At 34.2% G+C, this 13632-nt stretch overlaps 1 protein-coding gene across 1 annotated transcript; it reads right to left on the reverse strand.

Annotated features, from left to right (window-relative positions):
- Positions 1 to 8979: 8979 nt before the first annotated feature.
- Positions 8980 to 12340, reverse strand: LOC144975949 (uncharacterized). The gene is made up of 3 exons (XM_078920176.1): positions 12203 to 12340; positions 10772 to 11602; positions 8980 to 9711 (listed from the first exon to the last, which is right to left on the reverse strand). Exons 2-3 carry the CDS (start codon positions 11541 to 11543, stop codon positions 9116 to 9118), a joined length of 1368 nt encoding a protein of 455 aa, XP_078776302.1. The 5' UTR covers positions 11544 to 11602; positions 12203 to 12340; the 3' UTR covers positions 8980 to 9115.
- Between the last annotated feature and the right edge of the window lie 1292 nt (positions 12341 to 13632).

Genomic DNA, 13632 nt, shown 5'->3' on the forward strand with positions numbered 1-13632 from the left:
TAATAATAATAATAATAATAATAATAATAATAATAATAATAATAGATCTTTATTGTCCATAAATATGGCAATTTGTCATTTAGTTACACTTGTTATAACGTTATATTATAACTATAACATTGAACAGATATTTTTCTCCTACTTATTTTCTTATATTCCTTCCAAAATTTTATTGAGCAGAAAAGAACAAAACTTACAGGTTGACAAATTAATGTATAGGCCATCTTAAATGAAACTTAGAGAAGTACATGATGTTAGTAGCCCATTGTTAGCTCATACTTTTTGGTAAATCACTCTATTACTCTATTCTCTGCTTGATTGGTTATTTTTAGAGCTATTCCTTGCAAAATGTTTGTTGAGCAGAAAAGAACAAAACGTAGAGGTCGACAAATTAACTCTCTCCTGTTCCGACCATTTTTCACGATTTTCAACTAAACGTCAGACCCATCTAATATACAAATAAATTATTTCTAAGCCTTTACTCAAAAGAAATAAATGCCGCGTACATCACAGAATTAAGTTCTTTCTAACTACTTTATAAAATCTTCAAATTTTGTGATTATAAAAGAAAACGGAACGAGATAATTGTTGGTTAAATCGTAAAGAAATTATTTTATGTAGCTTATTGTCAACTTAATCTGCCCTAGATAACGAAGCAAACAGCAACACTTAACATGTAGAATAAGACATGGCGCCATTCCCGACCAGGTATTCATAATGCACCTGAGTAAGGAAGAAAATAATTTATAAAAGAGCCCTTTCCAAGAAATCAGATTTGAACCGCAGACACCGTGACTCGAACCGCGAAACTACTGGTCCCAAGGCGAGTGACATGTCACAAAACCGTTGAGACCCATAAAATCTAATGCTCCACTCGTCGATTACATTAAGAAACTAGGCAGGGAGCAGGCACCGGTGTAAGATAAAGATCTGAACAAGTGTGTATGAACGGTGCCAGACAAAGCAAGAAAGAAAAATACAAGAAAAAAAAATCTCAAAAAGTCAGTCTACCTCGATTTGGGATCGAACCTCAGACCTTCTGATTATCGGTCAGACGTGATGAAGTCGACCACACCTCTTATATTATATACTGCGATTATGTATTACCTACATAACCTAGAATAGGTCGTCCAACGCAAACACTATCACATTTTGAAAGCCTTAGAGTAAAGTATTCATAATTTTAACTTTAAATTCTTTTGATCTCCATTTGTCTTTTACACTGATTATAACCGACAAGTCTAGATATGGATATATTCATTACCTACATAACCTTGTATAGATAGTTCGAAGATGACGTCACTCAGGTCTTTGTTATTGTTTTTTGCCATCATTTTTTGCTCACTGAACTGTATTAAACCTGACTATAAACGTTCATGGATACACACAGTTCTGTGTGTTGGTCCGTTATACTTCTGGATGGCAATGTTATGAGCTTCTTGGCCAAGCGCATACTATCTATAGGTCAACAAATACAAAACACTTCCACCTTTCTTACAACACCACTTTCTCGTGAATAAGAATAATCATCATAATCTAATATATCATAATCGACGTATACATGTATGCAGGTCTGAAATCCGAACATTCTTATGGGCCTAGTTTTTTGTGAATTCCATTACAACAATGGGCCTATAAGGAATTGGGTTATCAGGCCTGCAAATAAAGGCACGTCGCTCGTAGTGCTCATTTGCATATTTTCATGTTATTCAACATAACACTTAACATGTGAACATAGATATAGATCTAGACTGTGCACTTTAAGTTATCCCACCTACTTGTAAAAACGTTTGTTATTTTTACAGATTACGCAAGCACTTCAAATTTTGAAATCTACTTCAGATCTTTTTTCTATTTTGTTTACTTTACAATTGAATCGTCAATGATATCTCGAAACCCTAGATTTTACATAGACTTATATAACAAGGTTCAGGTTTCAAGATTGAAAAACTTGAGAAAAAAGACTAGAACTTTTATATAGTGCAATATCCACTAAACGTGCTCATAGCGATTTACAAGGGTTCTCTAGGCGACAGCAACACTTAACATGTAGGATGAGACATCACGCCGGTTGGGCGATATTACAATTTTTCCGATAAAGACAAAGATGTTAACAGCCATTTTACACCTAAGTACGTTTGAGAAACGTGAGAAAAGAGCATTTCCAAGGACTCAGAGCGGGACTCGAACACAGGACCTTCAGATCGAAGGCGAGTGTCATACCACAAGACTACATAGCCTGATAACAAACCAACACAGTTACATAATTTGGTGTAAATAATATTATAATTTGTGAACAACCATGACACTCTGATTTTAAAGCCACGTGAAGTAAATGGCAAAAGTAAAATAAAAATCAAATTGTTTTTTAAAAATTCTGTTTTAGAGGTTTTTCAACTTCCTTCACTCGTAAAGCTCATAAATTTAACCTATTTTTCATATTTTTTGGGGTTCCGATACTTAGCGGAGCTTTCGCCTCACAGACAGCAACCCTAGATGAAGTTGAGGTACTTTTCTATGAACCCACTGTTCGTCAAGCAGTGAATGAAGAGATGGCTTTGTTACATGATGTTGGACAAATCAACTTAGAGGTACGAAATTTGTATATCAGAGGAAAGACAGATAATTTTGGGCGATCATTTTCAGTGGAAAATTCGTGAAATTTCGTAATAAGAACAACAGATAGAATGCTGCATTTTGGGATCGAATTTGTCAGTTCTTTGTACTGTTCCTAGTAGCAGAATGTCCTTGAATTTCGCAACAATGAAGATCCTTGCAAAGCAACGAGGTCAGTATTTCTCTTCACAGGGTTGCAATCCCCAGACCATAACTCCGAGGTTGTTGTTGTTTTGTTTTGTTTTTTTACATAGACTTGAACTTCAACGGCGCACTTACCATAATAGTGCGGCTATGTGGTCTAGTGGTATGGCACTCGCTTTCGGATCGGAAGGTCCTGGGTTCGAGCCTCGCTCGGCGCAAAGTTGAGTCCTTGGAAAAGACTCTTTACTCACATTCTCTCACCGTACTCATGTGTAAAATGAGTATCTGGACCATAACAGCGTTGTCTTTGTCCGAAACATTGTAATATCGTCTAACAGGCGGCATGTCCCGTCCTACATGTTAAAATGTTGTTGTTGATAAGGGACCCCTTGTAAAGCGCTTTGAGCACATTTAGTGGATATTGTGCTATAGAAAAGCTCAATTTATTTATTTATTATTATATAAAAGTTGTTGCTTGAAGCTCGAAGAAATAAATGACAATATTCAAATTGAACGAAAGGTTCAATTTTATTAACGAAGACAGATGATATTACAGACGTTTCGGGTTTCCCCTTTGTCAACAAAAACCCGATAAATGAAACAATAAAGACGAATGAGAGATGAGAAGATGGTGTCGCTAAGGCGAATTAAAAAAAAAAATGATCCTAAATTCTTATCGCATTTTACATAGTACCTCTTTTGACTAGTGTTGAGTGAGGGAACATGTTAAAATTGTCTTTGCAGCATAGGTTAGAAAAATATATTTTATTATCTTAATTATACTGTCACTAACATAATGTGTATAAAATGACGCAAATCACAGATAATGATAAGAAAAAATAAAAAGAATGGAAAATAGTGGGAAGAAAAATTAAGAAATTAAGACTGAATGTAATAAAATAGAATGGATATGGGCATCTAGCTATATAGGCATTTTAACGAGTTTTCATTGCGTTCCACAATGCTTCATTTTCCCCCCAGAGGCAATAAGAAGCGTTTCCATTTCATAAAGTACATGTCACCTTGTGGGGGTTCTTTTTGTACTAACGCTCTTTCAATATCTGTCATTGTGTGGCTATGCGTCTTGTGGTACAACACTCGCTTTCGGATCGGAAGGTCCTGGGTTCGAGCCTCGCTCGGCGCATAGTTGAGTCCTTGGAAAAGGCTCTTTACTCACATTCTCGCACTGAACTCAGGTGTAAAATGAGTACCTGGCCGTTAACAGCGTTGTCTCTGTCGGAAAAAAATGTAATATTGTCTAACATGCGTCATGTCTCGTTCTACATGTTACGTGTTACTATTGGTCAGTGAAGCTTGGTAAAGAGCTTTGAACACGTCTGGTGGATATTACGCTATTTAAAAGCTCAAGTTTAAAAAAAAAAAATAGTTAGATAACCATTTACACAGAGATAAATTAAGTTAAGCGCCCTAGCCAAATATATAAATCCAGGAACAGATGTCTTTTACAATCCCTGTCACCCATCCGACCACTGACGACGGTTAAATCTCTCCTTACCAACCACAGTAAAATCGTCACATTCGTTACGATACAACCAACTTCATTCTTATTCGAATTTTGTCTTGTACATCATAAAATGTAAACAAAATGAAGTGTGTTGTAGAGTATGCTTTGCCAAAGAAATTATTTATCGCAAGAACTTACTGCTATTGTGTTTGAGTGATAAAAAAAAATTGTTTTAGTTAAAAATTAAAAAAAAATTAAAATCGAGCTTTATATAGGGCAATATACACTAAATGTGCTCAAAGCGCTTTACAAGGGGTCCCTGGTCAACAGTAACATTTAACATGTAGGACGGGACATGACGCCTGTTAGGCGATATTACAATTTTTCAAAGACAACGCTGTTAACGGCCAGGTACTCATTTTACACCTGAGTACGGTGAGAGAATGTGAGTGAAGAGCCTTTTCCAAGGACTCAACTATGCGCCGAGCGCGAGGCTCGAACTCAAGACCTTCCGATCCGAAAGCGAGTGTCATACCACTAGACCACATAGCCGCACCGTAGTTGGGTGTGAAGTTTTGGGGGAAATCCTGAAAATGGCTGGTCAGGAGAGAGTTAACGACGTTTGACGTTTGTGACAAGTGTATGTATGCACCGTACCCTTGATCCGCTGACGTCACGATAAATCAGTGGTAATCCCAGACACGGGGTGGCGTGACATAGAGTTCTCTCCTTCAAAACATTCTCAAGACAATTTTTATGGTGGTATTCTTATTGTTTTTGTTTTGTTTTGTTTCTTGTTGAGTTTTTAAAATCTTTTTGTTGTTGTTTTCTTTTCTATTGTTTTTTTCTTCTTTTTAGTTATTCTTTGTCTGTTTGATTTTATTTTTCCAGTTTGTCTGATTGTTTTTTTTAAATTTATTTATTCCCGTTCTTCCGGTTTTTAGAGAGTCTATCTTTTATCATCATTGACATCCATCTGCCTTGATTGCCTCGTTCATTGCTTTGTGACTGGGATGAGCGTTGAGTAAAGATCCTCCTCTTCCTCATTCCCCCCTTCCCATATCCTCTTCTTTCTTCTCATCATGCTCATCATTATCATCATCGTCATCATTACCACCACCACCGCCATCATCATCATCATCTTCATCATCATCATCATCATCATCATCATCATCATCATCATCATCATCATCATCACAAATTTTATCATTCCAGTCATTATTTTAAACACTCACTCCCTCTTTTTATTTGACATTCTTTCTCTCTTACCCAAACTCTCTCTCTCTCTCTCTCTCTCTCTCTCTCTCTCTCTCTCTCTCTCTCTCTCTCTCTCTCTCTCCCCAACTTCCACTCTAACCCTCTTCCTAAATATCTCTCAGAATCTCAAAAATAGAGCATGCAAACTTTAAATAGAAATAGATATATCAAAATTAAAACAAAGCACATTTTGTATGTTTTGGTTTTTCATTTATTAAACATATCTATCTATATACAAGAAAATAATATTTACAGTAAATATCATTATGATCTTAAACTATAAAGTTGGACCAATGAAAATATGGTTCAAGATATCAAAAAAAAAAAAAAAAAAAAAAAAACACTAAAGAGGGGCATGCCAAAGTACTATATGAAATCTTATTTTTAACTCACTCAATCGTAGAGATTTTTGCTACTTTTCAAAGTAGGAAAAAATGTATTAAAAACGAGCATGTACATAGTTTTTTTCAACTACTATTAACATGCAAAAACTAAAAACACTACCTTTGATATAATTTTTATTCTATAATAATTCTATAATTCTATAATTTTTCTCATGGGGTAAAAGTAAGCCGGGTAAACTACACATAATATATAGTCGGTGTTAGAGTTGAGTGAGTCAACTCTAGAGTCTATCCTTACAAACTTTTTTCAGGATTTTTGCGAAATGTCATACAAACCCAAAGCAAAAAGTAACATTTAAAAGTTAGCAATGAGTTTGTATTCGTTAAAGAAAATAAAATGAGTTGAAATAATATCTCTAAGAATAGATTATATAATGTCCTTGGTGACCGCATTAAGTATATGGAAATTAAGATAATGTATCTGTTACTATATTTAAGTGAGCATTTTGATGAGAACTCTCTAGCTGCGTGTGTAAAATGGATTGCTGATTTATATTAGACGTCTGTATTTCCTTTCTAATCTTAATTTTACGCTTTGCTCAAAAATACGCTCAATGAATAATACAATATATGCCTTCGGGTTTAAACTTAAAGGCCTCGTATTATTATTTGTTTAATTTATTTAAAAAAAAAAATACAACAATTTAAGGTTCTTTTCAATTCTGTGCGAAAACGAAACATTGAAAAGAATCAAAATGTGTTTATTTTTGTTTTCATGGCGGTGGAGGTACGAACTAATGCAATATTGACAATCATGAAATATGTCAATAGTATTGCCACTCCCAACTATGAAGGGTAAAATGGCTAGGATATGAAGAAATTATTTTCCTTTTCAAGACGTTAGATTCTCATTAACATTCATGGATATTTTTTATTAAAATCTAAAAAAACCCACCAAAGTAAACATCAATTATAAAATCTATATCCTGGAAAATCAAAGTTGTCTGGTGGGGTCCGTGCAAACAACGCTCTTTATCAGTCCAACATCCTGGATAAAGTGGGATGAAGTTTTCTTCATAATATTTAAATTGTAAATCTGTGACAACATTCAAATCCAGGATATACTTTTTTCTTACACCTATTGATATTACCCCCCCCCCCCATTACCCCCCTCCCCCCCTCCAAAAATAAATAAGTTAATCAAGGGCCCTTTGGATCAGATGACAGCGAACAGGAAAAAGACATCATATCCCTATCTATATTTTTTCATAACGCTATTTATAATAAATCCTACATTCACTCATAGTATCTATCTATAAATAGTGTCATCTCGTATTACTTTTGTTAAAAAATAGATAAACCGAGGAAAATGGCTGGCCTTAAGAACGAGTGACACGTTAGATGTATCAAGATCTTATAAATATGATATCAAATTAAATAAACACCTATATTCACATCATGAATAAAGCACTATCGAACATTTTAAAGGATTTATAACGAGCACTTTAAGGTCATATTATTAGTGTCTATGATTTTAACATTTTGCATATTATTTACTCAAAGACATATTATCAGAACGAAAAACTATTCCAAAAAAGGAGTGCAATTATAAATAGAATATAGAATAACAAAATAGCTTTGAAAGCCAAACGTCCAACAATATTATCTCTTGCCCGTTAAAGATTAAATTATTATTTTATCTTCTCACTGAAATAGAGTTGTCATTCATGATTTAAGACAACGAGCTATCTATTTAGATCTAAAATAAGAGTAAGACATCAGATAACGATTTATTACGAAATTCTTCTAACGATGAAAAATAACGTTATAAATGGATGAATCAGAGGCTGGTGAGTGAGAGTTATATTAAGCTGAGGTACGTTATAATATAGTTATTTATTTTTGCGGCTATGTGGTCTTGTGGTATGACACTCGCTTTCGGATCGAAAGGTCCTGGGTTCGAGCATCGCTCGGCGCATAGTTAAGTTCTTGGAAAAGACCCTTTACTCACATTCTCTCATCGTACTCAAGTGTAAAATGAGTACATGGCCGTCAAGAACGTTGTATGTGTCGCCAGAAAAGTGCAAAATCACCTTTTAGGCATTGTGTATCGTTCGACATGTTACGTGTTGCTGTTGGTCAGGGACCCTTTGTAAAGAGCTTTGAGCACATTTAGTGGATATTGCGCTATATAAAAGCTCTATTTTATAGTTATTTGATGATCAAACAAAACATTATAGACTTGAATCAGATCATATCATTTTAAGGTTTACGAGCTGTTTTCCTAAAACAACAACAATGAGAATTGAGGCCAATCAGTCTCTTCTTCTTTGGGTTATCTACGAATGCCTAAACACAATAATTTAGGAGCAATACGTGATAACATTTTTGTTATAAATAGATTTAAGCCTATCTACTATTTTTCGGAAAATAAGTACCCTACGCAAACCAATGCATATCACCCGTCGCTGTCTTAAATATATAATGATATATTACATTGTAATAATAATAATAATAATAATAATAATAATAATAATAATAATAATAATAATGATAATAATAATAATATTAATGATAATAATAATAACAACAACAATAATAATAATAATAATAATAATAATATAATAATAATAATAATAATAATAATAATAATAATAATAATAATAATAATAATAATAAATTGATATTTTTACACAAGACGAGTAGATTGCTACTTCCACTGAGTACCTCAAGAAAACAATATACAGAGCAAGATCAAAATCAGACAAGTTATGTACTGAGGCAGTTTGAGAGCAGGGGTAAAAATAATTAGTTTTCTATAATATATTGTGTGAACCATTTCCTCAAACTAGTGTCCTGTAGAGACAAACTAGTATCTGAAAATTGATGGTAACGACGATAAAATGAATTTACGGTTTATTCTATATTATGTCTTTTTTGGGGTAAATTTGCCACATTGAAAAAATATGTAAATTGGTATTTGTAGTCATTTTGACAATCATATTTGTCGCTTTATCTACCCTGGCATAACACCTCGTTGAGGCAAAGGGTCACATATCAAACGAGATCATTGGTTAGTTTTTTATTTGACTTACGCACTCAAGGCAAGCCAAAGACAAAATATTTAACTTTTATTTAAATTCTTTAAATTCCAAGAAAACTATCAGACTAAATGGGTAGGTCATATCGGTTATTTGACACTATCCAACTTCTCTAAATTTTTGGTAATTAAATCAAAATATGCAATTCACAAAGATTTCATTTACAAACTAGACTATGTGTATCACTCTCAATATATGTCAATGTCACAGGCTTGTGGGAAAAGCGGCATGGATTTCCGGCGGTCGTTTTTGGCAAGAATTCTACGCGAGTTTTTAGAATGGCATTTTTCATAAAACTTTTCATAGTCATTGTCCGTGGAGTCCCCGTCATCCTCACTAGAACAGCCATTGTCGGCGTTGAAATTATTGTTTATAGAATTTTGATTTGAACCCACTGTTGTAAAACTATCAAAGTCTTTACTGTGGTGAGTATTATATTCACTACTACAAATACTGGAACATTCTGAATCTTCTGGGGTTTTATAAGGAAACTTGGTTCTTAGACGAGGACTATCTGAAGAACTGGAATCAAAAGATGCGTCGTGGAAATTTTGAAGACTTCTGGAGTTTGACTGCGACGCGGATTTTGACGAAAGATGGACATCTGGTAAACTGTGGTGTTTGCCTTGGCGACGAGCGTGTTGTTGTTTGAGAGATTCGTATCGGTGTTGTTGCTCTCTTTGGAGATAGACTGTGCGAAGGAGTTGAGCACAGCACAAGCGATTTGGAGCACTGGCGATGTTTCCTTCATCAATTGATTTTCTCACGTGTTTGATGTAATCATCTGTTGAAAATTATAGCAAAATATTTAAAAAATGAGTCAATGAAAAGGAGAATGTGTAAGCGGTACATAAATGAAATTGAATACGAATAAAACTTTGGTCAGCAATATTGTATTTGCAGATATAGAAGATGCAAATTGCGCGTGAGGGGGTGGGGTGGGGGGGGGGAGTGAAAAATTGCTCATGCAAAGCGACACAATCATAATGTTCCACCATCAACCCTGGCTACACTGAAATCCTGTCACCGTTCAGAAGTTGAAGATTACCCTGGCATTGGGCGTATGACCTAAATCTGGGACATAACATGGTAAGGTAGCGTACAATTTTTCTCCAGTTTCACGTCGCCTGTACCTACTGTCGCCGGATCTAAAGTGACCCAAATATCCATTTAGTGTTGTGGAAATAAATTGGCAGTATCCAGTCCCGTCATTCAGGTTACAAGCTAGTGCCCCAACCACCTATGCCAACTTATATATTAGAGTAACATCTGTTTCGAGTGCTGTTATATGCAGTTCCTAAATAAATCTCTACGCTGTTTCAGACATCGGTTTATCACCTAACTAATTACATATTATATGATTCTTACACTCTTGCCCTTTTTGGAATTCAGGACGTGTTCCCAACCGCTGCACGAGCTTGAGAGTGTGGGTTAGGAACGAAGTTCGAATCCCAACACCCAAGAGTGTAAGAAATATTTTATTCTACCACTCAATCCATTCCGATTTCGTCATCCCTTTGTAAAAGACATTTTCAAAAATATTTAAATGATATAGATCTACTTCAATTTTTAAAAATCTAATTTTAGTAAAATTCAACGTTTGATAATTTGACGTCACAAATTATTATTGTAAAATTGATATCATTACGCGTCACTATTAGAGGGATAGAATAAAGCTAAGGACGAGCAAGCCCCTCCTTAAAGAAAATGCATCTTTGCTTGGTTTCGGTGTTTGAGTATTGTTGTATTTCTTTTATTAATGTGTTATCAGTCACGTTAACTCCTATATCAATTTTTTTTCTACATTAAATAGAATCTATAAAATTAAGCAAAACAAAACTTACCAAGCTTTGAGATGACTGATCGTCTATTTTCTCTGAGAGCTTCTAGACTGTTTGTGCTTGTACGACTTGACGTTTCAAAGTTGTCATTTAGACGTTTACTGCTTGGATCGGGTGGACAATAAATGGGTGCTGAGTGACGCCGACTTGTGAATTCAGGAATTGTTTCCGAATGTGACTTGGTCTTTTCGCTATCTGGGACAGATCCTTTTCGGCGTAACTTGTTGATATTGTTCTCTCTGGATTTTCCCTTACGTTTTTTGAACAAGTGTATCCTTAAAGAAAATGTATCTTTGTTTGCTTTCAGATTTTGAGTACTGTTGCTCTTGGGATATTCGGTTGGGGTAATTTGATCGAATCTAATTTCTTTGTCTGGTAATGACAATTTTCTAGGTTTTGATGCTTTTCTTGTGTCAGTTGGTGTCTCTGTGATATTCTTTTGCAACAACTCGGTTGTTTCTATCGTTGTTCTTGATTGTGACGATGTGGTTCTTTCTGTTTGTATTTCAGTTTGTAGTCGCTGAGATTCACGAATCGATGTGGAGGAAACAGCGTTGTCATTCTGGGTGAATTCTGTATACAGATTTTCACAACTTTTGCTGACGATATTGCAGTTGTTATCATAGAATTGACTGTCGTTTGTGTTTATGTTAGGATTGTTGTTGTGATAGTTATTGTCAACGCTTGTCTCAGTGTCATTTTTGTTCTTCTTGTGCTTGTGTTTATACAGTTTTCGTACTTGTTTCAACATTTTGGATGAATTTGTCAATGGCATCTCGAAACGAGAGTGGCTGGTGATCTTATCAATGCGGATAGTAATGCTATGTCGTATATCTGGGGAAATATTGAGGACAACATTTAACCATATTGGCATTTCGAATATTATATTTATAATTTATAAGGCATTTATTCATGATTTATTAAATAAAATGTTTAAAGTAATATAATTTTGATCATTATATCAATAAGATGATAAATTTGATAAAAGAAATAGTGATAATAATGATGATGATGATAATAATAATAATAATAATAGTAATAATAATAATGATAATAATAATAATAATAATAATAATAATAATAATAATAATAATAATAATAATAATAATAATAATAATAATAATAATAATAATAATAATAATAATAATATAATAATAATAATAATAATCATATAGTAATAATAATAATACATAATAATAATAGTAATGATAATAATAATAATAATAATAATAATAATAATAATAATAATATAATAATAATAATAATAATAATAATAATAATAATAATAATAATAATAATATAATAATATAATAATAAGTAATAATAACAATAAAAATAATAATGATACCTGACTACTATTTCAAAAGAATATTATAATTAGTTAATGATTATAATAAAAATCAAAATCAACTGACAAATATCACATCAACTTACATGCAGTAAATTTGATGTCCAAGAAAATCGAAGATAAACAGCTGCTGTAATCAGAGTTATATAAAAGGATTTATGCAGTTGTCCAAACAGCTGATAAATTAGAGAGACTACTGACTTAACGTTTTACTTGCCTTAAATACCCACCCTCGCCTCGTCAACCATTCTAAAAATAACCAAAGTCGTAAGCGCCACTCTTCTTTATCAGAATTGAAATTTCAAGAAGAGCGTTAAAATCTGGTTTCTGATTGGCCGCGCCTCCTGTTTTTTATCCGGGTTTTCCCCTTATCCAATTTGCCCTTATCGCCTTTTCCAATGTCACGGTACATCCGGACTGCTCCGGATAAATAGATCCGGGTTCTTGGGGGAAAATCATAGATTCATGTCACAAGAGGTTCAACGAACGTGAAAGTTTTATTTAACCAGTAGTTGACTGCCGTACTCTGGGAAGACACGTAGGTATTTGAAAATATGGCCAGAAAAATCGTCCTTAAAATATCGACCGATCTAAATGACCCTCATCTTAGCAAAAACTCTCAAAACGCGGTACATCGATCAATATTTGAAGGACAAGTCTTCTGGCCAAATTTTTAAATTCTTGTCTTTACAGAGAATGGCAGTTAACTGGTTAATTTGTGCGGCTATGTGCTATTGTGGTATGACAATCGCTTTCGGATCAGAAGGTCCTTGGTTCAAGTCTTGCTCGGCGCGTAGAGGACTCCTTTGAAAAGGCTCTTCACTCACATTCTCTCACCGTTCTCATGTGTAAAATGAGTACCTGGCCGTTAACAGCGTTGTCTCTTTCGGAAAAAAATTGTACTATCGCCTAATTTGCGTCATGTCTCGTCTTACATGTTAAGTGTTGCTGTTGGTCGGGGGGCCCCTTGTAAAGCGCTTTGAGCACGATTGGTGGGTTTGCTCTATATAAAAGCACAACTTTATTTTAATTTCTGCATTATTGAAAATCATAAGCCCCCACTTAAAGCCAGAATTTTGATTAAGCTGCAAGGGCTGTGATAATAAATAGGAGTTATTTTCCCCGCTTATTATGACCGCGTGATAACATTATGATATATTACTATACCCCCCAGGGCGTGGCTATATTGGTTGATTTGGTGCCTGGCACCACATCCATCTTTTTAAAAATGGATTACAGCATTTTAAAAATTAGTTTAAAAAACTGAGAAAATGTATACACCGCCTCTTATTTATTTGAGTAAGTATTTTCTTTCATTTATTTTCTTTCTTTCGTATTTACAAATATAACATGTTATAAGTCATTTTCCTCTCTGATTCTGGCACCACCTTATTCTGTTATCATGCCACGCCACTGTACCCCCCCCCCCCACCTTCTTCCTTAAAATAAGACAATTTTTAATAGTGAAAATAATGCCCCTTGCACATCTTGTATTGTAAATCCACTGCCGCAATAA

Source organism: Berghia stephanieae, chromosome 6 (genome assembly GCF_034508935.2).
Source record: "Berghia stephanieae isolate SIO BIC M18660-M18661 chromosome 6, UCSD_Bste_1.3, whole genome shotgun sequence".
NCBI lineage: Eukaryota > Metazoa > Mollusca > Gastropoda > Nudibranchia > Aeolidiidae > Berghia > Berghia stephanieae.

What these genes read in the sequence shown, in the direction of transcription:
- LOC144975949 (XM_078920176.1), bottom strand. Translation starts at nt 11,543, where the DNA reads ATGCCATTGACAAATTCATCCAAAATGTTGAAACAAGTACGAAAACTG. An exon ending in ATCAGTCATCTCAAAGCTTG is followed by an intron (nt 9,712 to 10,771) that starts GTAAGTTTTGTT and finishes AATTTTCAACAG; the next exon opens with ATGATTACATCAAACACGTG.